The 22,832-nt window shown below is 38.6% G+C and overlaps 3 protein-coding genes across 28 annotated transcripts in view; 2 read left to right on the forward strand and 1 right to left on the reverse strand.

Annotated features, from left to right (window-relative positions):
* LOC119558043 overlaps positions 1-9,536 on the reverse strand; it is a 46,586-nt gene extending 37,050 nt beyond the window's left edge. For 6 of the 26 annotated variants that reach the window (XR_005220138.1, XR_005220137.1, XR_005220136.1 and 3 more), the window contains exons 1-4: positions 9,094-9,525; positions 7,972-8,159; positions 1,069-2,060; positions 110-314 (exon numbers count right to left, since the gene is read on the reverse strand). Coding sequence is in view for 2 of the 26 variants with exons in the window: in XM_037871209.1 (XP_037727137.1) it covers positions 110-314; positions 1,069-1,178 (315 nt within the window). In the remaining 24 variants the exon portion in view is untranslated. Of the gene's footprint in view, positions 1-109; positions 315-1,068; positions 2,061-7,971; positions 8,160-9,093 lie in introns of all 26 variants that reach the window. The other 20 variants (XR_005220145.1, XR_005220156.1, XR_005220143.1 and 17 more) reach the window with 10 other exon arrangements.
* Positions 4,769-5,090, forward strand: LOC119553720. The gene is given in 3 exon segments (XM_037864308.1): positions 4,769-4,824; positions 4,902-4,969; positions 4,972-5,090. Coding segments are annotated over 3 exon segments (243 nt in total).
* Positions 9,537-15,266: 5,730 nt separating the features above from the next.
* Positions 15,267-22,832, forward strand: part of LOC119548583 (cadherin-87A) — a 65,539-nt gene continuing 57,973 nt past the window's right edge. The window contains exons 1-2 of the mRNA XM_037855906.1: positions 15,267-15,570; positions 17,113-17,443. The gene's annotated coding sequence lies outside the window, so the exon portion shown is untranslated. The remainder of the gene's footprint in view (positions 15,571-17,112; positions 17,444-22,832) is intronic.

Below are 22,832 nucleotides of genomic sequence, written 5' to 3' on the forward strand. Positions count from 1 at the left end.
AAAAGAAAACTAGACTATTTTTCCGCTGTCACGCGCGTTAAACCCAATAGAAGAGGAGGGAATCCTGGTTGGCTGTCAGGTGAATGGAATGGGCTGCAGGCTAACTCACCTTGTTGCTGCGGAGCGTCACCTTACCGCCGCACCGGGCGCAGCAGCGAATGTTGCAGTAGTGGCAAATGTGGCCCACTCCGTCGGCGAATTTGGTCTTAAGGCATATGTGACAGGTGGCATCCAGCTCGACGCCAGCCTTCTTCTGCTGCTCGGAGCGCTGTCTGATTTGCATCTCCAGCGTGACCACCTCGTCCTGTTTCCGCCTGCAGGGGATCAAGATGTGAAATCAGCATTAAATGGGAGTTTCACAGAGTAAATTTCGGATTTAAGAATATATATTTAGGGTAGGGATACTCTATGTAATTAACACGAGACTACATTAAGATTAAAGAACATTGCAAAATGTATAATGTGTCTTTTGATGGCTAATTTGGATCTTGCAATGAAAACCATCATCCTTGATTATTTTTACTGAATAATTATTGTTCATACTACATTTTTCTAAATTAACTCATGTCCTTAAATGCTTTACATGCATAATATATATTTTAATTTTCCTTTCGTAATTATCATTATGCTATGAGCTTTTTATTATTGTATGCTTTGTTATCGGATATGCTGAGATCGATAAATTACATTAAGGTGTTGCTAACTTGTTGGCCTACTGTTTAAAATAAGGAAGCATGCAAGAAATCTTGTCAAAATATATTTAAGTTTGAAATTCTTAAGGACTGCATGTTAGGGATGTAATTATCTATATATCGATACTGTATCGACATTTTATGCAAAGGTAAATACATAAATCGATATTTTAACTATACGATAAATCAATATTCAGTTTGATCGGTTCGATTTCCACAACATTTTTCGATATTTCTAATTTAGATACATCACACTTTACGTTATTTTCGATACGATACGATTAAATGTGGTTTTTGTCGATAAATCATATCCTCTCGGTACAAATCTTTACTGCAAGGTTTAATATAACCAAATAATACCATCCCCCCAACTCACCGCATGATCTCGTTCTGCTTCTCCTCCTCCTGCTTCTGCCGCATGAGGACATTCTCGATCTGCATCCGCTCGTGGGGCGTGAGGTGCGACAGGTCGGGCATTTCGTCCATGGCTCCGGTCTGTGGATGTCCTTCAGAGGAATTGTGGTTCTGATCGGAGTTCGTTGACGTGTTTCGGTACTTGACTAGCGTTAGCTGCTCTACTTAGGCGCAGTGTAATAAACTTTGGTTGGTAATATTTATAGAAATTGTTTGGTTTACGTTTACGTTTTCGATTGAATTTAAAGCTTTTCCTTGGGGATTTGATAAACTTCTCTCTTGTTTTGGTTGCTTGGAATGCAGTTTAGCAATATTTATAAATACTTTGTTTTATTAAATATTATTATTATTATTATTTGGATTACTAAACCATTTCTGATAGAAAATCACAGAGCAAATTTCAAATATTTTTTATGCTTTTCTTTTGTTATTTGTAATGAACTTTTGTTAAATTTGTTTTGTAGACTTTTGGAAATTCGTTGAAAATTGTTCACAATGCACTCGTCGTCCTTTGTGTCCGTGTGTTGAATGTTTTATGTGTTTTATGCGCTCTGTATGCTGGTATTTGTGTTGCGGTCTGTTTGTGTGTGCGTGCCCTCTGACCCCTTTTCACTGGCGACTTTCTTAGTGAGCCCCGTTTTTTGTTGTTTTGTGAGTGTTGTTCCTCTTCCTTCTTTGTTTAGACCTCTGTACTTCTTTGGCTGAATGCAAATTTGAGTGGAAAATTCGTTTCTGGTTTTTGTTTCATTTTTCCACCGCTCTATATCGTTGCCGGGCCTTTGTTGTTGTCTCTAATTGCTGTTGTTGCTGCAGCGGCTTTTGCCCAGTTGGTGGCGTCCCTTGTTGCTGTTGTTGCCCAGTGCGTTTCGGTGCCATTTTTGCGTTGAGATCGTTCCGAATTCGCAGGCCCCTCGGTTTTCTAGGGAGTCGTCTGTAGTCTCCAGTTGTTCAGCACTGCGGGGAAAAGAAAACGGAGTAAGAAATTGTTTTTAAAAATTAAATTATATTTTAGAACTTAAGTTTAGTTTGTATTATTTTACTTGGAATTTAAAATATTGTGTTTACAACTACTTACAATATATGTAAAGAATTGTCTTAATATCATAAACAATATTAATAATACCAGATCAGTGCTACTATTACGGGTGCTTCTCAAATCACTAGGGGTTTAAAATCACTTTAAAATGTGATTCTTAGCTGCCTAAAAGTAGGCAACAATATATTATAAGCTCAGAAGTGCGATGAATACGTTCAGAAACACCACTTTGCTTTATTACTGCATACTTTTAGACACCTAAAATTACATTTAAGGAGGTTTCAAGTTTATAGCTATTTTTGTGTCACCCCCTTTATAACAATTTGAGGATTTTGCTGTTCACTTAAGTTTATTCAGAGTTTTATTAAAAACACCTGATTAAGTTGGTAAAATAAGTTGATAAATAAATACAATTTAATTAATTTCAACTACTGAAATGCGCATATGTTAAGCGATTAATATGCCACTCAAATGGCTGCGAAACTCTTTCGTTCCAAGTGAAACATTTAATTAAACCTCGTAAACCAAATGCGATGCGAAATTTAAAAAACAAACAGAAAGTAAGCCAGGAGGAAATGAGAATTTTAACGAGATGAACGGTGCGGGCAAAGCAGGCATAGGGGGTCGTCCTGGGAAATGGTGGCCAGGAGGTGCCGGGGTGGTCAGTATCTGGCCGCAATGCAAACATATGTAACTGTATTTATGGCCATCAACGTGCCAGGGCAAACAACCAGCCGCAAAACCAGGCAGGTCCCCCAGTGAGATGGAGGGTCGGAAGGGATGCGGAGTGGAAGGGTAGGGGAGGGGCCACGGGGCACTGCGGTTGACACCGTGACGCACGAACAAAATGCGAAAATATATATGAGGCCATGCACATGTGCACTGAGAAAATATATTCTTATTAAGAAAAAACACATTGATATTACTCGTTTCTTGTGGAGAAGTTCTACCAAACTTTTTAGTAAGTTTTTACCAAAAATACCATCTAAACCACATAACAATTGGAGAGATGTCTTATACATCTGTTACGATTTTTGAAAATATTGGATTGCAGTCCTTTGAAAAACCCCTTTGTTCTTAGAAAATGTAAAATGTATTGTTTTCAAATGCAATCATAGATATTTCTTCAATCTGTCCTTCTATGTAGGTTTTATATATTTTCATTAAAATTCTGGATGTTGGCTATACCAAAGTTAAACTTAGGGTTAAACACACTTATATTTTTAATAATTTTTTTTTAATTAAGTAAACTTCTTTCTTAGACTTGGCCATCTGCCATGAAACTGTTTTCGATCCAATATTAAAGTCAAAACAAAAAAGTAAAAATATTTTTGGTTCATTAAATTTTAAAAAGTCAACTTAATATTTCCTGATCTACAAATGATGTAAAAAAGCATAGATAAAATCCCTGTTTTTTTCCCAGTGCACTGGAGACACTCACGCATAAGAGGAGATTGCCTGGCCAGACGGAAGAGCAAAGGGGTGTGCTAAAGAGGGTGTGATGGGGGGCAGAGTAGGCTATTTATATATAGACAAACCCGATGGAGGGCTGCAAAGTGCAACCGGAAGCAGACACTTCACTTGCAGGGGAGCCAAAGATGCTTTCATGCGCCTCATTTCCTCCGGCTGAAAGCCGTTCGAAATTAGCATTCAATGGGCCAGGAAGCAATCCAAGCCATCGTAATTAAAAGCCATCAAGCGGCTGGCACAAAAATAAGCCAGATGCCCGTTAGATAGGCAACTTAGCCAGGATATCGACATCTAATCCCATTTGAAAGCCTGGTAAGGGATCAGCTGAGGCAGGAGCAGCTGCACCAGGAGTTGGAGCCCATTGCAGCTTTGATTGCATGAATATTGCAAAAGGAGGAGCAGGTCAGAGAGGTCGACCCAAGTGGGCATTGGTTATGACCCTCGCAGCACTGAGAACAAATATGTAACTTTGCCAGACTTTGTCAACTTATGCGACCCACTTTTAATCAAATTGAGTTTGGGAAACATTAAAATCCATGTCAAATCATCAACTACATGAAAAATGCGATTGATTTCGCTCATGAATGTGTATTTATTGCTGCTTTATGGCGCATCCTTAGGGCATGCAAACACACCAACTCGCATATTTACAGAGGGAGAAAAATTACACTAACTTCTCAAGAAAAGAAATAAAACAAATACCACTAAGATAACTTTCAATTTGGAATATAATTTATTTATTTACTACAGAAGTCTTTAACTTCGTTGATAAGTAAATTGTAGGTCTATCCAGGTATTTCTAAAACTATAGAGAACCTATGAAAATAATCATAGTTGTTTTACAAACAATTTTTTTAAGCTTTCTTTAAAAAACAAAAATATTTAGTCTACGTTAAGAATTTAATCAAATTTTAATCAATAGACAAACGACACAATATATATAATATAATTCTAGTAAGTCTTAATTTTTTTAAGCAATATAATAATGTAACAAATGATAAATTTAGATATGCTGATATAAAAGATCCTAAGCCAATTCCTAAAACATTGTGTAACTCCCTTTTCTTCCTGTGCAGCTGCAACCCCCTCTTGGCCTATAACTTATGTAGTTCAAGCGAGATAAAATCCAGCTCCATGGTGTTTATGGGCCTGCTTTATGCTGCCATCCACATCCACAGAGGTCCTCCGGCGATGGCGTGTATCTTGCTTTAGGTACATGGTATATGCTATATGGTATACGGTATGGGGTGTCTTCTGTTTCAGCGGGAGCTCATGAATTGATAATGCAGCAGATGCAGCTTGGGCTGCAACAACAGCGCCAACGTGCCATGCAAAATTGATGGTTGCGTTGGCTGTTTGAGGGGCTTAAGTGGCTGCTTTATGGGCCACGACGGAACAGGACATCCAGGGATGTCCTGCAGGCAGCAGCGATTTTAATACCGGAAATCAATCTCTTGGCTCCTCAATCAATTGATTAAGATGCCAGTTATGGCCGAGTTTCCTTTTTTTATCCCCACTTTACCCCAAGTTTTCGCAAATAAAGCGAGGAAAACACAAAAATCAGCATATTAACTGAGAGAGAGAGAGAGCGAGTGAAAGTCGGGAAAGAAAGGGGGAGAGAAAGCGGTTAACAATTCACCACGACCAAACTCTACTCTCAATGCGCGCGCTTTCGAGGGCGCTAACGATTTAACTGCTAGGCTGTGAGCGAATTTCCCGGAAATTTCCCCCTGTGAATTTCCCAGCCACCTGCTTCGCAGTAGATAGAAATTTCATGCGCTGACCGCGCGAACTCGGCAACAACAACAATAGCAATTACTAAGGGAACAAAAAGAAAGAAAAGCGCAGCAATAGAAAACCCCAAAGCATTTGGGGGGGGGGGGGGGGGGGGGGGGGGGGGGCCGAGGGAAAACTTATCAGGCACAAGGATGAATTATAATAATAATGAAAAATCCAGGGGTGCGGAGGGGCTGCCTTCTGCATTCCTTGTCCATCCACCGACCAAGGTTATCTCACATTACGCATACGCCCCGCAGGCCAAAAGGGGGGAAGCGGTTGGGAAGCGGTTGGGAAGGGGTTGGGAAGGGGTTGGGAAGGGGTTGGGAAGGGGTTCACATGGGAGTGTGTGCACAAATGTGAAAGTTCACCAGCCAGCAAATGCTGAGTGCAACTGATAATTGACACTTTCAATTAGCCATCGCAATCAGCAACAGAAGCGGCAACAACAATGTGCCCAGCGGCTGGAAAACCTCATCGGAAATGCATTTGAAAAGCTTGAAAAACAGCACCGAGCAGTCAACACAAGAAAGCCATCAGGCGAAAGGTCAAAATGCTAAATGGCCAACCGCAATCGAAAACAATGTGAATAATATATGTGGTTGAACATCTTTTAATTTGACTATTTTAAAGCCAGAGAAGCAGAAGTTTTAGTAGAGATGGCCAAGATTCTTATTATTCCAAAAAACTTAAGACAAGATTTATATGAATATATAATATATATGTATTATAGTATTAATATTATATCATTTAATTGTTTTTTTTCAGCCAGAGAAGACATAAATTCCCGTTGAGATTGAGAAAATTCATCAAAAAAAGTTCTTTAAATGTTCCTAAAACAAGATTTATATTAAATTCCTTTAAAAAAGTGAGTTCATTTAAAACCCCATGCATATTTAATGTTTTTCCTGAAAATTCGATGCATTGGCAAGCAGCTTCTATTTCTCCGAAATGCAAAACAAGCAATTTCTTCTTTTTCCCACGATTGCATTCTTTGTAATTTCAATTACTTAATTCCCGGAAAAACTACTTCTACCACCGCTCCATTTATTTTAAATTTTATTCCCAGCTACGTTTTAAGTAGTTTTGCACTTATTTTTATCCACTGAAAGGGCAAAGTTTCAACCGGTTGCTCGCTTAGGAACTGGGTCATTTATCAACTGACATCACCTGTCAACGGGGGGTTTCCTTATCGAGCTAAGGATATATACCTAAATATATATATATATATATATTCTAGCCCCCGTGACGTCACCCCACCCATGGAGATCGCTCGAAATTTATGCAGATAACTGAATTGGCGAGCGAATTTCTCATGGCGTCAGCCATTTTTAGCCACCGGGTGCAATGGACTTGGAAAACTCGCTTTTCGCACTTGTAGTACCCACACACACACTCACTCACACTCGCTAACTCACTCGAATAGAGCCATAAAAGAAAACGTGGCCAAGTTGCCGTTTGTGTTGTTGCAGCCAAAAACTATAAACGAGGCAATGACTTGGTGACTTTTTGCGGTCGCCTGCCAAATGGAACGTCTTGGGGGCTTCCCCGCCAGCCTGACTAATGGCCATTTTACATTCTATTTGTTTGGCCGGGCCTAGAGTCCATAATTGCACTTATTCATTCATTCATACTGTCGACCACCAGGCCGTTGACTCGCGTGTGTTGGCCAGGCCAAAAGGGATATCTGTGTGCCTTTACCGGAAAAGGGAAGCTGGAACAATGCCACTTTGTAGCTGGGCTTGTTCAACTTTTTCAATTGCGCGCACAATTTCCATGCAATTAACGGCAAACAAATACGAGCGACAAAAACTTGTCAATGTGGGGGGGGGGGGGTCATACGGGGTATTCTCCTGCCAACAATAAGGGAAAAGTGGCCAAAAGGGCGAGCAATGACATCGAAGCATAAAAAGCAATTTCATGCAAGGGGGGCAAAAGGAAGGGGTTCCTGTGTCAATGGATAGTTGTTTCAATAATGTCCAACCAGCCAGCAGAACGCCCACACACACACATCCACGCCCACTTGTGGCCCACACAAACACACAAAGGGCCTTTGCCCATTACTCATACGCCCCGTGTGCATTGTCAAACATTTATGACGTCCATTTTGGCCAGTGGGTGCTCTTGTGTCGTCATTACCATCATTTGTCCATAAAGTCCCTATACCATAGCCATACCCATCCCGGCGATTCGTTGACGTTTTGCCATTTGCCAACTGAATCGGAGGGAAAGTCGAGGAAAATCAAGGAAAATCGAGAAAAAGGAAAATCAATTCCAACTGACTGCCTGTTGCTGTTTGCTACTAGTTTACCTTTTAATTAAATTTAAGGCCCATCGATGGCGGAAAACCACCCTCCTCCCAACCATTTACTATTCATTATTGCCCAGTAAACAAAGGAGAAGAGGAAAATGGCAGACAACTGAGAAAACAGGGGCAAAATTTGCCTTATATCTGCTGGCAATTTCTCGGCCATTGTTTGGTTTCATTTGTTTGGGGCAACTGTTGATGTCTTGACTCTTGGAAAATAATCTTTGAATCACTGGAAACTAATTAAAATTATTTAAAACCTATATTTTACTCACATGCATTTCTCTATGAAGTTGTAAACGGCGTTGTCTGCTTATTCGTTGTTTGTTTTTCATGGTTTTCTTTGGTTTATTTTTATTTCCTTTGTTTTATCATAAAGAAAAGAGTTTATGTTCTTTGGGTTTTGTATTTAGCTATTTACAAGGCTTTTGGTTGATTTCCATATATTTAATAAACTTGAAAACTGCTTGGTAGAAATATATTTGTTATGGTTTTTTTAATTATTCAAATTTATATGTATTTTTTTTGGTAAACACTGTTGTTTCTCTAGCGAGCTTCGCTGGTCTTCTAAGTGTAAAGTTGAAGTTCAGTTGTAATTATGTTGCATGCTGCCTGTATTGTTGTAACACACACACACACACACACGCAAAGAAAAGAGAGGGAGAGAGCGAGACAGGGAGAGAGCGAGAGAGCGCACTGCAGCTGGCAGGAAATACTGGGATGTTATTTGGCCCATACTGGGTTTCCACACACTCTACACTCAACGCAGGCCAAAGGCCATTATGGGTTAGCCAAGTTAATCATACGCGCTGTGGTACATAAAAAAATACATATTTACGGGGGTTCTGTTTATTTTTAAACGTTTAAAAGGAGAAACTTATTTTTATTTTAATTATTTTGGTTGGCTTGCTTTGTTGTTGATGGTGTGTGGTGAACTTATCCTCTCTCTCTTTTTTACAAACCTCTCTTATAAGAATTTTAACCCGCTTTAATTACTTTTGTAGAGTTTCAAACTAGTAAAAAAATACTTTTATCCTTTTTTGGATGTTTAAATTTCCTCATAACATATATCTCAAGGATAAAGGACAACTGTTAACTACTCTGCTCTACTTGCTGCTCTGTACGTGTGTGTGTGTGGCATTATTTTTCTGCATATTTAATGCGTTCATCCGAACCGAATCCTGGCCAAAAGGATCACGGCCAACACAACAAAGGACCTCTGAGCAGGGGCGAGAAGTCGAGGAGCCAAGAGAGAGAGCGTAGAGAGGAGAGTTTTGGGTGAGATTGCGTGGCGTTGTGTGTACAGAAAAAAGCAACCAGCTCACGAAAGGCGAAAAAAAAAAAATAGGAAAAATAACGTATCTGGTTAGCCAATGGAAAATTCAGCATTTTCTTACATTTTTATACACTTTTTCTTCTGCTGCTCTATACGCTTTTAGTTTTGTGGTTGTGGTCATTAGCTTAAATCACAATTGGTTTGCACTTAGATTTTATGTAGATTTGTGTGTGTATAACATATATTTTTATATAGCTAAATATCTATATATATGTATATGTAGGGCTATATATATGTAGATATATATATATATATCTATGTGTGCAGCATTCCATATGCGCAAATGAATTTTCCGTTCAGCGAACGCATATTATAAGTGGTTGGCTTAATTGTTGTTTTGCTGGCGGTTGAAAGCCCGATGTTGCTGGCTGGTTGGTTGGTTTGTTGGTTGGTTAGTTGGTGTTGCCTGCTGCACCAACAACAACTAGATGGAGTGCGGCGACAACAACAACCACAGCGACAACGACAACGACAACGACGACGGATGCGACGACGGCAACGACATCACGACGGCACGACAACGACTGAAAACTGGACCCGCAGCTGGAGCTGGAAAAGCGCTACTTGGCTATATGGCTATATGGCCCACCTACATCAGGAATTCGCTTCGATTGTCGTCAGCAGTTCAGGAATTTCTCTCTCGTTAACCCCCCATTCAGAGAGACTCTCTCTAGCCCTCTCCCGTGGTGAAATCGCCAGGGAGTTGTTAACCAGGCAAGTGGGAGCCCGTGTTTCTCTCAGTGTTATGAGTGGCTTTTCATATTTCATGTGCAATTTTAACACCTACTACCAACTAACTGCTCTAATAAATGTCAGTGTGTGTGTGTTTCAGGCCAACTCCCCCATACATATGTATATCCCCGCCCCCCTTGGGAATTACATGCTCATATAGTTGTTTTGGGCAAACATTAAGCAACAACATCGTGTTGCATATTCATAAAATTCAACTCTTCATGTTAGGTGGGTGTTTTTTTGGAGGGCGGTTGTGTGTGTGTTTATGGAAATGTGTTGGTTCCTCCAAAAAAAAAACAATTTTCATTGCATTTGGGGATGGTGTTGCTACTACTGCATCGGCAAATTGGAAGGAATCACTTTTTATTGCATACTTTGGTGGGCGGGAAAACATGAAGGTTGGGCGAAACTTATATAGCATGATTGAAAAGATTCGCCAGCTCAATCGGGCTTAAAAATGCAATAAACTTGGCCAAGTGCAGCGGGATTTTTGATTAAATGTAAGCCTTTTACCGAGCCTTATTTTATATAAAATTTAGATTTATAGACTTAAAAATTTTGTTTTCCTTTTTGTTTATTTTTCATAATCCCTAATTTAATCCCTTTTTCATTTTCATATATAAATCAAATTTATTTTTGGACACACAACGTCCGACCTTACGTGCTTGTCAAAAATATCCAACACACAAAGCCCATAAAATTTGTACACTTCTGTTGCATATTCTCGCAATTGGCTTGAGTTGTCGCCGCTGCTCTCGCTTTTATCTGCCAGCTTATCGCAGCCATCATGAGATTTGGCGTAAATTGTCAGAGCCAGCCAGTTTCAACTTCCAATTTTGGCCCCAGTGCATTTCCTTTACTTTGAGCATTTCCACAGCTTAGCAGGGAAAATGACTGAGAAAAAAAATATAAATTGTTTAGGGCATACAGAAATAAATGAACAATTAAAACACATATTTTAAAAGCAAATAAATGTATGTTAAGCCACTAAAAGGGTTATTTTTAAGGGAGCTGATCAATGTAATTAATTTCAAGAGTACTGAAAATAAGACTTAAGCTCAAAAATATTCAAGAACACCATGACTTTTAATATGGTATTTAGATCTTAAATATATTAAATCTTTCTGTAATTTTCTCTTAAGATATTTGTAAAAGTGCTTAGTTTATAAAACCTATATTCTAAAACTTAAGCTAAAAGGATTTTTAAATTATTAAATTCATTATGGGTTTAAGTAATCACAAATGATATCTAAGATACTGTTGCTAATGTTTTAGTTTTTTTTCAATAGGTACCTTTATATTTATATTTATTTAATATTTTATTAAAGCACTACAAGGAAATATTTATTGTTAACGCACTGGTCACTAGACGTGGAAAGTTATTATTATACGATATTTACTTAATAATAATATTAACATAAGAACCTTTTCACTAAATGGGTATTTTAATTTATACAATTCAGTTTAATACTTAATTATTCTCAGTGTAGGTTTAAACTCTATTCACTTAATAATAATACTTACAATCATATTTATAATCTAAAATGCTGTTGCTCATGTTTTAGTTTTTTTCAATGGGTACCTTTACATTTATATTTATTTAATATTTTATTTATTGTTAACGCACTGGTCACTAGACGTTGAAAATTATTATTATAACATAAGAACCTTTTCACTAAATGGGTTTTTTAATTTATAAAATTCAGTTAAATACATAATTATTCTCAGTGTAGGTTTGAGCTATATTCACTTAATAATAACATTTACATAATACCTTGTTACCAAATGGTTATTTTAATCTATAAAATTCACTAGCACCCTAAAAAATCCCTGAACTTAAATACAAAATTCTTCTCAGTGTAGGGCAGCTGAAGGCAGAAAGATAAACGCGATTCTGGCTGTCGAAGCCCTTAGTCCTTTGCTGATAGCCTGCTCACGTGCAGAGTCTTCGGCTCCCCAGCACACGCACACTCGTACACTCGCACACCCGCCGGCACACCCACAGCCACACACACACACTCACACAGGGGCACACGAAGGGGAGCCATTGGATTTCCGGCGGAGATGAGAGCACTCTCCGTGGGCGGAAAAAGGGGGAGTGGCGGACGGAGTCTGGGAGAGCCGGGAGCTGTGTTGGTGGCCACCAGCATTTTCCGATGTAGCCGCTTCAAATGTAAGTGTGCATGTGTGTGTGTGTCTCGACGGCTGACGTCATTGAGCTTTTTATTGATTTTCATTTTAACCAAAAAAGCAAAAAAAAAAAAAAAAAGAGAAGAACTCTGGCAAGCAGAAGAAGAAGAATAACTTTGGCTAGGACGAAGGGCAGGAAGGCCAACAGATGTCATCCAAGATGTTAAAAGGGTTTCTTAAGGGGGGTTTTTCAGCTGGTTTCCCCTTTTTTGCGTAAATGGTAAACACCAATAAAACAGCACCCACATTTCGTACAAGATAACTTCCATTGTTCAACATAGAAGTAAATAAAATAGCTTCAAATGTAATACTTCGCCTGCAAATATGTAATCATGCAATTTAATTTGTTGTTTGCATTCAGCTCAACTGCGTAATCAGGCTGTTTATGTAAGAGTACACATATAACCCAATGTATTTTGATTTTTCTATTATTGTTTGGCAAACAATCGTTATGCCTGAGTTTGTTAATTTTGTTGCCCGGTGAAAGCCATCGGAAATTAGGACTATTTGCATAGGAAATTGCTGAAGAGTTGGTTGTGGAATTGTGCGTACTTAAGTTGAAAGAAATTATAATTACTTCCCTTGGAATGAAAGACATAAAATATTGGCAAGTTGATAAGTACATATACTGCATTTGACATTTAATGAGGAAATTATTTATGGTCAATAATTTATTTTATATCATACAATATTTTGGGAACATTAGATGCATTTTAAATTGCAAATAGGCAAGGAGCTAGAGAGATCCACTAGATGAAAGATCTTGTTTTCGTATCGAATAATTAGGTGTCTCCTTAATTATTTCAAATTGCCTATGATTGGGTCCTGTTTTGCAGAGCCAAATTTTCCATTTATCTTTTTAAAATTGTTGCTACCTTCTCTCCCTTTTCTTCTCCTATTCCTTCTATTATCCTATCTTTTCTCTCTCTTTCCTTTAATAAAAAGATGAAAAAATTCTACATTTTTCAAATTATTGAAAAAGGCCGCCATACTTTCTTTCACCTTTTTTTTCACGACACATCCTTCTCTCCCTTTTCAAATATTTTTTATATCATCCATTCTCGTTCTTCTCCGTTCCTACAAATAAAGGCTAGGAAATGCATTATTTTTGAATCAAGGCGCCATAAGTTCTTCCTCTTCCATGAACAGGAGTCTTATTTCTCCTGATCTGGTAACACCAACTTCCTCTTTCTCTTTGACCCCCCCGTTCATCATAGCAACAACCCCTCACCACTTTCTTCACAACTCGTACCTTCCCTTTCACCTATCTCTGCACTGCTCATCCCCTCCCCTTAAGATGATTCAGCATTTTTTCGGTCTGGCAACGCTTGATCCTTTTAATTTGCCAGTGGCAACGCTTGATTTTTTTAATTTCTGTGAAATTTCAAAGTATGGTTTAAGTCCAGACTACATGTCATATTCGCCCCAATTTGGTGAATCCAAGACCACAACCGAAAACAATCCAATTCGCTTACACAGCCAAGACAACCCCCTGACTACCAATGTTGTTAGCCGGTTGACCAACCATGTAATATGTTATAGCCTGATTCCACTGGATCGTTTCCGAAATGTACATTAGTCTCCGACGCGTTTATGGCAAGCCACACGCTGTGATTTGATTTCCAAATATGAAGACTTTTCCGTCTTCCCAATGGCTTTCAGAACGTGAGCCCAAAACCTCCTTTCTAGATTCCATAGTTCCATAGTTATTGGATACCGATTTAGACGTGGGATACCTCTTGGATTCGTGGTTGAATTTTCTAATATTCTAAACTCAAATATTTCTTTAAACAGGGGTCAAAATTTGAGCCCATTTTCATGTTCGATTTTTCGGTATTTCCTATGGCTTCCAGAATAAAATCCAAAATTGCACTTTAAAAGTTCATAACTTGGGTAAAACGATTCCGATTAGGACGTGGGACGCCTTTATGAATTTGTGGTTGAATTCTCTAATAATATACATTAAAATATATACTTTAAAAGAGGGTCAGAATTTTAACCCATTTTCATGTTCGATTTTTCCGTATTTCCAATGGAGTTCAGAATGGGAACCCAAAATCGCACTTCTAAATTCCATAACTTGGGTAATTGGACTCCGATTTTAAAGTGGCATACCTCTATGAGTTTGTGGTTGAGTTCTCTAATAATCTACATTCAAATATTTTCTTTATACGACGGTCAAAATTTTAACCCATTTTCATGTTCGATTTTTCCGTAATTCCATTGGAGTTCAGAATGGGAACCCAAAATCGCACTTCCAAATTCCATAACTTGGGTAATTGGACACCGATTTTAAAGTGGCATACCTCTATGAGTTTGTAGTTAAATTCTCTAGTAATCTACATTCAAATATTTATTGTATACGAGAGTCAGAACTTTAACCCATTTTCATGTTCGATTTTTCCGTATTTCCAATGGAGTTCAGAATGGGAACCCAAAATCGCACTTCTAAATTTCATAACTTGGGTAATTGGACTCCGATTTTAAAGTGGCATACCTCTATGAGTTTGTGGTTGAGTTCTCTAATAATCTACATTCAAATATTTCCTTTATACGACGGTCAAAATTTTAACCCATTTTCATGTTCGATTTTTCCGTAATTCCATTGGAGTTCAGAATGGGAACCCAAAATCGCACTTCTAAATACCATAACTTGGGTAATTGGACACCGATTTTAAAGTGGCATACCTCTATGAGTTTGTGGTTGAGTTATCTAATAATCTACATTCAAATATTTCCTTTATACGACGGTCAAAATTTTAACCCATTTTCATGTTCGATTTTTCCGTAATTCCATTGAAGTTCAGAATGGGAACCCAAAATCGCACTTCCAAATTCCATAACTTGGGTAATTGGATACCGATTTTAAAGTGGCATACCTCTATGAGTTTGTTTTTGAATTCTCTAGTATTATACATTAATAATTTTCTTTTATGCGATGGTCAAATTTAAAACTCATTTTCATGTTTGCTTTTTCCGTATTTCCAATGGCTTCTAGGTATCATAAGCGGGTAAGAAGTATCCAATTCAAAAAGTTTGCATAGGTAATTATTGGTAAACATTAGAATTTAAATACCGGTTAACAGTGGGCAAGGCGGGAAACCAAGAGTGTGGCCATGCTGCAATGCCGCAAAGTTCCACAACCTGCTGCGTTTTTAACGGGTTTTTCCGAACGGTCCCACCGCCGCCGAGAGCGCAACAAGTGATTCTGTTTATGTTTTCAACTTCTCTCTTCGGACACTTACGTACTACGTAACACACACTTACGTACTACGTAACACGCGCACAGCAGTTCAGTTCAAACAGTGCAAACAGCAACAGTTCAGTGCAAACGGAATCGAACGTGAGCGGACGTGTGCGGACGCGTCGCTGCCGGGAAAATAAGTTGCGTCGGCGTTGCGCGTTGTTGTTTACGTGTTAACTGGCAGTGTGTGCGAGAAGGGCGCGCTCCTGAGTGTGTTGGTGCTGTTGTTGTTGTGGCCCGTCGTTCGTTCTCAGCGTGTGTTTCGAAATACCGCATTGTTTAATTACAGCATTACAGCCCCAGCGGCTAATTTCAATGCAAACAAAAGCTAGTGTGTGAATGAAATTATGCTAGAATAGATAATAGCCAGAGGTAAAGAAACAAAAAAGCAACATAGTAATAACAGCAAGGAGAAGAGGAAGAGAAGTTCTGCAGCGCGGTTGCGTCGGCGCAGCAGCGGAGTTCATGTCCATGTGTGTGTGTAGTGGTCCGGCTGGTTTTTTTTTCGGGCTCTGTTTGTGTGCGTGTTTGCGAAGCAACAATTTAATTGCTATTCAATTTTAAAAGCAGTTCAATTGCAAACCATTACAAATATGTAATTCGCTGTCGATTGCATTTGCATTGGAGTGCGTAATTGCATTTTTGAGCCACAAAACACAAACAGTGCAACTGTTGCTGGGGCACTGAGAGAAAAACATAGTGTTTTTAAACCTATACACAAAATATATAATATTTACAAAATATAAGAATTTATCGGGAAAAGTTAGAAAACATACGTTTTTAGTACTTTAAGCACAGATATATGGAATACACCTTGATCTTACAACAAGATGATGTTAAAAACAAGATATTAAATCACAAAACAATATTGTAATATCACCTGATTTATAGATCAGTGAGAGAAAAACAGAGTATTTTCATTTATATTTTTGATATAATACTGTAAGGAAATATTAAAAAAAGTTATACTTATGTACAAAATATAGTAATTTATAGGGAAAAGTTAGAAAACATACGTTTTTAGTACTTTAAACAAGATGATGCTAAAAACAAGATATTAAACCAAAAAACAATATTGTAATATCACCAGATCTCTAGATTACTGAGAGAAAAGCAGAGTATTTTCATTTATATTTTTAAAACAATACTGTTAGGAAATATAAAAAAAAGGCATACTTATGTACAAAGTATAGGAATTTATGGGGAAAAGTTAGAAAACATAATTTTTTAGTACTTTAAGCATACAAACGTAGAATTCACCTTGATTTTACAACAAGATGATGTTAAAAACAAGATAATAACTGATACAACATTGTTGTAATATCACCCGATCTATAAATTTGTATATCATATCTGCATCTTGTTTTCCCGTGTGGTGTGTGTAATGGCGTAATCGTAATCTTTGTGCCCCCTTTTTAATGATTTAATTAAAAGCGTAAATTGCAGGCCGAAATTCAATTTGTCCGTTTGACTTTTCAGTTCGTGTGGGTGGCATATTCTCTGACATTGGGTTGTTGTTGCAGTAGTAGTATTTTCATTTTTTGTTGCCTTTGCCGTTGCACACACACACTCACGAAGTAATTAAGTACGTGCGTCGCGTGCCGTTTTGAATTTTCTTTTTCCCTCTCGCTTTTGGGCCGGAAAATGTTCTCTGCTCGCTGCGCGTTTATTTGCATTTCCATCAATTCGAAATTCGACTCGTATAATACAATAAAAAATCGAAAAACCAGTTGACCGTGAGATAATTTCGTGCATAATTGCTAAATAGCAACAAAAAAATAAAAGAAAGAAATATACATAAATATGTGAATGATTGAATTGCTGAAATATTTAGTGTTTTTGTGTTTTTCTCTCTCTCTCTCTCTCTCTTCTATGTGTGTGTTTGCTTTGCCCTTCGTCAATGAATAACGGCAGTTTGCGAGGTGCGAAGTCGAAGAAGAAGAAGAGCAAACAACAACAAATTGCCATCACCTTTGTCAGCAGGGAAAAAAGCAAAAAGCAAAAAGCAACAACTAAGCCGGCATTGGAGGAGGCAAGAAGAAGAAAAACGCAACTGCGACGTCAGCAGAGTGGGAGAAGAAGAAGAAGCAGCAGCAGAAGCAGCAGTAGAGGAGCCTTGGTGGCCACATTCCAGCGTCATCAGCCGGCGGAGGCCGTCGCAGCCGCCAAACCCGGGTCACCGAAATTCTTTCTTTCGCCAACGACCCCCCTTCCCCCGCAGAAAAAGCAGAAACAACATCAGGGGGTAAGTCAACTTTGATGCTACAGCGATCCCTCGATAAGTGTTAAACGGTTTTTGTTTGACTTCGAGAAGCTTAGGTTAACCCCCAGGTGAACTCACCTTTTTGACTCTATGACGCATAATCAAACCGGTTTACCTTTTATTATCTCACTTATAAGCCCAAAAACAATTTAAGATTTGAATACATTTACCTTCTTTATTTTTAAAAGTTTTAAATAGGCGTCACTCTATTACTTAAAGTAACTATAAAACCATAAATACATATGTATATTGGAAACTTTTTAAGTTATCAGTAGTAATATTAAAAACAGTCATTTCATTTTTCTATTGTACTAGTATTTATTCAAAATATAAATCCAAACTGTCCTGAACACTATTTTCTTTAATTTTTAATTCAAGAAAATGGTATCATTTTATCAATTGTATGATATTTGAATAGGTTTTAATAAAATTTAGTGAAAATTTCTTCCATATTTACACAAAAGATACAAGATTAAAAAAAAACTGGAATCTTAGGATGCAAATAAATGAACTCATTTATTTTTGCAACATCACAACATCTTATGATGCGAAGACCTAAGAATCCTGTTGAAGGTTTTCATTGATGCCATTAAAAAATGTTGTTCTTGAAAGAGAGGAAACGCCCTTAAAACCCAAGTTGGATTTTTATTGTCTTAATAATATTTAAAAATGTCTTTTCTTTAAAAACTATTTATTAACTATGATTATGTTTTGTTTAATCTTTTAATGACTGCAGATTTAGTGAAAATTTCTTCCATATTTACACAAAAGATACCAGATTAAAAAAAAACTGGTATCTTAGGATGCAAATAAATAAACTTATTTATTTTTGTAACATCACAACATTTTATGATGCGAAGACTTAAGAATCCCGTTGAAGGTTTTCATAGATACCATTAAAGAAATGTTGTTCTTGAAAGAGAGGAAACGCCCTAAGAACCCAAGTTAGATATTTATTGTCTTAAAAATATTTAAAAATGTCTTTTCCGTAAAAAACTATTTATTTATTATGATAATGTTATGATTATGCCTTATAATGACTGCAGATCCTCCGAGCCCACTCCACACTGTGGAGATAGTGAGTACATCAACGTCAATGTTGCGTTGCCATTCTTGTGCGGCTCCCTCTTTCCGCCTTGGTGTTGTTGCTGTTGTTCTGTCACGCCCTCCGCCATGAGAAAACATTTTTGCGTAGAAATTACATATTGTTTCGTTTTCACATCCCAGCCACCCGAACCCCGCCCACCTTGCCACCTTGCCACCTTACCAGCTTGCCCCACTGTGTTTTTTTTTTGGTAGCATGGTTACTGGGCTGCTAAACCTCTTTTCCGCCCGATACCACCGTTCCTCTTGTATTTTTATGGGTCGTCATCCATCGTTGTTCTGCCAAGCGCCGGTGGAAAGCCCCTGGCCCTCCAATTCCACCGCTATATCTGTATCTCCAGCTCCATACTCCATACTCCACCTCCCGCAACAACCCAGGGCATCGCTTTCTGCTCATCAAAGCACAAAAACATCCAACGGCGGCTGCCTCAATTATGTTAATTATGAATTGCTCCCCGGCTGTCTCTGTTCCACTACGGGTTTTTTGTTTGAGATGGTATGGTATGGGATGGGCTGGGTCTGGGGCTCCAAGTAAAGCTGGGAGCGCAAGTCAAGCGGCTAAGTGGGCTTTTGGGTTGGCACCTGGCGCCGAGGTCACCGGTGTAACCCAAATTCGAGAGTATTTCGCAAAATTGATTTGAGCCAATGCCAAAAATTGATTCATCTCCGCTCGCTTGATGATCTTTTAATGGTCCATAAACCTAATTTAAGACCCCGCCGATCCCATGGCAATGAACTTGAGCCATCCGAATTCCGCTGAGAGTTCAATCTTTCGCTAATTTATCTAATGAGTCTTTTGAGTTGGCAGGGGACTACTTATATATGTAGTTCCCAAAACAAATGTGATTATGTGGCAAGTGTTTGTGTTATATTCGATTTTTGTTTATCCTCGTAAAAGTTAATGATGTTTTGATTGGAAGGTGAAATTATGAAAATGAAATGGTTTATTAGGAGAGTAAAAAGATTCTTTTGAAATAATTAAATAAAGATCAAGAAGAAAAATGATATAACTTAATCTAATTTGACTTATCAAGCTAAGTCCATTCAATTTTCGTGTTTAAGAACAATATAACAATTAAAATCATACGACTTTTGTTTAATATATATTTTTCCTATCCCATCTTTTTGTCAACCCGCATTTAACCCTTTTGTCCTCTTTCTTTTAAATGAAATTATGAAAATGAAATGGTTTAGTTGGAGAGTAAAATGATTCTTTTGAAAAAATTAAATAAAGATCAAGAAGAAAAATGATATAACTTAATCTAATTTGACTTATCAAGCTAAGTCCATTCAATTTTCGTGTTTAAGAACAACATAACAATTAAGATCATACGACTTTTGTTTAATATATATATATCTTATCCCATCTTATTGTCAACCCGCATTTAACCCCTTTGTCTTCTTTCCTTTAAATGAAGTTTATCGCAGATTCAGCTGCAACAGCAACAATAGATCAGGAACAGCCGCTGAGACCGCAATATTCTCCGGCTTACTTCAATTTTATCCGCCACTGGAGAATTTCGTAATTTCCAAATCACAATATTAATGCAGGCTCCCCTCCAATAATGGGAAAAATGTTGTTGTTTGTTGCAACCCGAGGAGCGAGAGCTGGAAAAGTGGCTGCTTCTTTTTTCATACTTTGCTGTTTTTTTTCTTCTTGGTAAACCTTTTAACAATGGGAAACTTGCCCAAACCGACGTCGACCGTCGGAACTGCGTCCAAACTGCTTCTCGCTGTTGTTGCCAAAAGCAAGCCGGAAGATATTTCAGACTGGCTTGCAACCGGGCCTTTAAAGAGGGGGCGGTAGGGAGGGGTGTAGCCGGCTGTATGGGTGCTGCTATAGGCGGGTTCCATGTTTAGACAGAAACAAGTTTTATGCTTTGGCAATGATGACGCTAGAGCAGTGACTCCAATCCCGACTCTTCGCGACTCTGGCCAGTCCAGTCCAGTCCATCGGCTTCTGTGGCCAGCTGCCTTCGCTGTTGTTGTTCTTGGCCCACACTATTCAGTGGGGAACAGTGCCCCCTTTTAGGCCGCCTCAATTGCGATTCCCGGCCCGAAAACCAGACCCGGTCTGCTTCTGCTTCTGCTCCCGAGTGCACTTGGTATTGTATGGTTCAGTGGTGGTGCTGTGGTGCAGCCGCGTTGTGTAGTTTTGAACTAGTTGCGTTGCGGTGTTTCAAATCAAGCCGAACCATTTGTCCGACCTAGAGATGGCAGAGTTTATAAAAACGGTTCACACGAGGGAACCATCAGCAGAATATTACATTTTAATGGAAATTATATTAGTTATAACTTTCCTATAGGATAGATTATAAACTCATTGATGATATTAGAATATAGTTAAAATATAGCTATTCTGTTCCTAAATATAATATTTGGTCTATAATAGCTCTACCTAAATAATAACCCAATTTATTTGATAAATATCTTAAAATCTTTATCTTATATCTATCTTCTATCTTTAATACAGATTATAGATTCAATAAATATACATCTCTATATTAAATTTGAAACATCAACGCAGAACCCAAATTAATAATACTTAAGTATGTACGTTTTTAATCCGCCGTGTAGGCTAATGCTAAGAACTGATTATGTTCCAAGAAACCCAATCCTGATACAACATTTGTAAGCATAGCCTGAACCTAGTCCTGTAATATAATGCAAGCATATATGCTACCCCTATCTCGATCCATCACGATCAGAACCCCAACCATCTCTAATCCAATCATTTCGCTTGCACTACCCACCAATCCACCTCATACATAGTTCACCCATTACCTCGGCACCTCTGCGCCCCATTCCCCTGGGGTCTGTCGCACTTTTTGGTACTGTTCACAATTTGGAAATTAACTGGCTTGGTTGTTTTTGGCCCGGGAATCCTGTCTGGGCCGCAACGCTTTCTAGCCATTTGTATTGTTCGACGGCGTCGAGACGGACAGCTCTATACATATACTATATATATATATATATAGATGTGTGTGAAGGATAAAGTGGGCTTAAAGTTTTCCTGGGCTCACTTTTAGTTGGTTCTTTTGGGGCGTTGAGGTTTTCGACCGGACCGTCTGGGATAGCCCCGAAAAACTTTTACCAGCCAAAAGTGGGCGGTTACGCTTAGAAAAAGGGGTGTGTTGCAATAGAGAGGGGGGTGGTTGGTGGAAGTCGGCCATTCAGCCGCGACAGGAAGACAGCTCAGGAAGGAAGTTCATTTTGTGCAACTTAACGCTTTCCCCCTCACTCTTTCTGGTTTGAGAGCATGTCTGGCCTGCATCCCCCATTCCCATTCCCCTTCCTTTCACTTTGAATAGGCTGCGGAGATCAGATATAAGACTTGATGGCCGGTTAAGATATAAAAGAGTTACAGTCTGTAATAAGCAAGTAAAATAAGCTGGCTAATCGTGCGATCAAACTTAAGTTGGGTCTAAAATAGAGAGAAGTATTTGTTAAATGAATTGAAACTTTAAAGCAGTGTTTGCCAGAAGAAGCCAACACAAACAGTGTGCAACTGATTATATTTCTTGAGATCTTTGATTTACAATTCATGGGTAAAATTGATATAAGTTGCTTACTTAAGTATACCCACCATTTTTTACCTTAACCAAATTTGTAGCAACTGAAAATTCCAAAATAATTCCAAACCACATTTGGCTTATACTTGATGCTTTCCTCATCCTTTTTATCTGCAACCTGCCTGCAGTGCATTTGTGCCAAAAGCAATTTGAAGAATTTCTTATCGGTATTTATGATCCGCCGCACCTTGGAGCACATAAATCAAACCATAAACTAGAGACAGTCGCAGGAACATATGCGGCTATGATGGACCATGCCATGGAGAGCGGTTGGCTAAATTCGCTGGCCACTAATCCCCCATTCCGACCCACTCTCCTCCCCTTTATCACCGCCGGTTAATGGGAATCCGTGGATGAGAAACAGGCAAATTGCCCGGTTTTGGCATCAGCGGCACTCACATAGATACACACACTAATACGCCCGCACACTCACTAAATTTTTAATCAAGCTTGCCAGCAGCTGTGATTCCGCTGGTGGAAGCCATTTTGGAGCTGCCACCGCCCCCGCCCCTGCCACTCCCATTCCCCCCTCCCCCCTAATGTTCGTCCTTGGACGGAAGCGCAAAAAATGCAATCAACGTCAAATGCGCTTCGAAACTTTGTGCAAAATAATAGAAAAGCCATTAATTTCACTTCTCGTCGAAGATGTTACGAGAATCGGGCAAAAATGTGGGTAAAAAAAAAATGGGGGCGGT

This window comes from Drosophila subpulchrella, chromosome 3R (assembly GCF_014743375.2).
Source record: "Drosophila subpulchrella strain 33 F10 #4 breed RU33 chromosome 3R, RU_Dsub_v1.1 Primary Assembly, whole genome shotgun sequence".
NCBI lineage: Eukaryota > Metazoa > Arthropoda > Insecta > Diptera > Drosophilidae > Drosophila > Drosophila subpulchrella.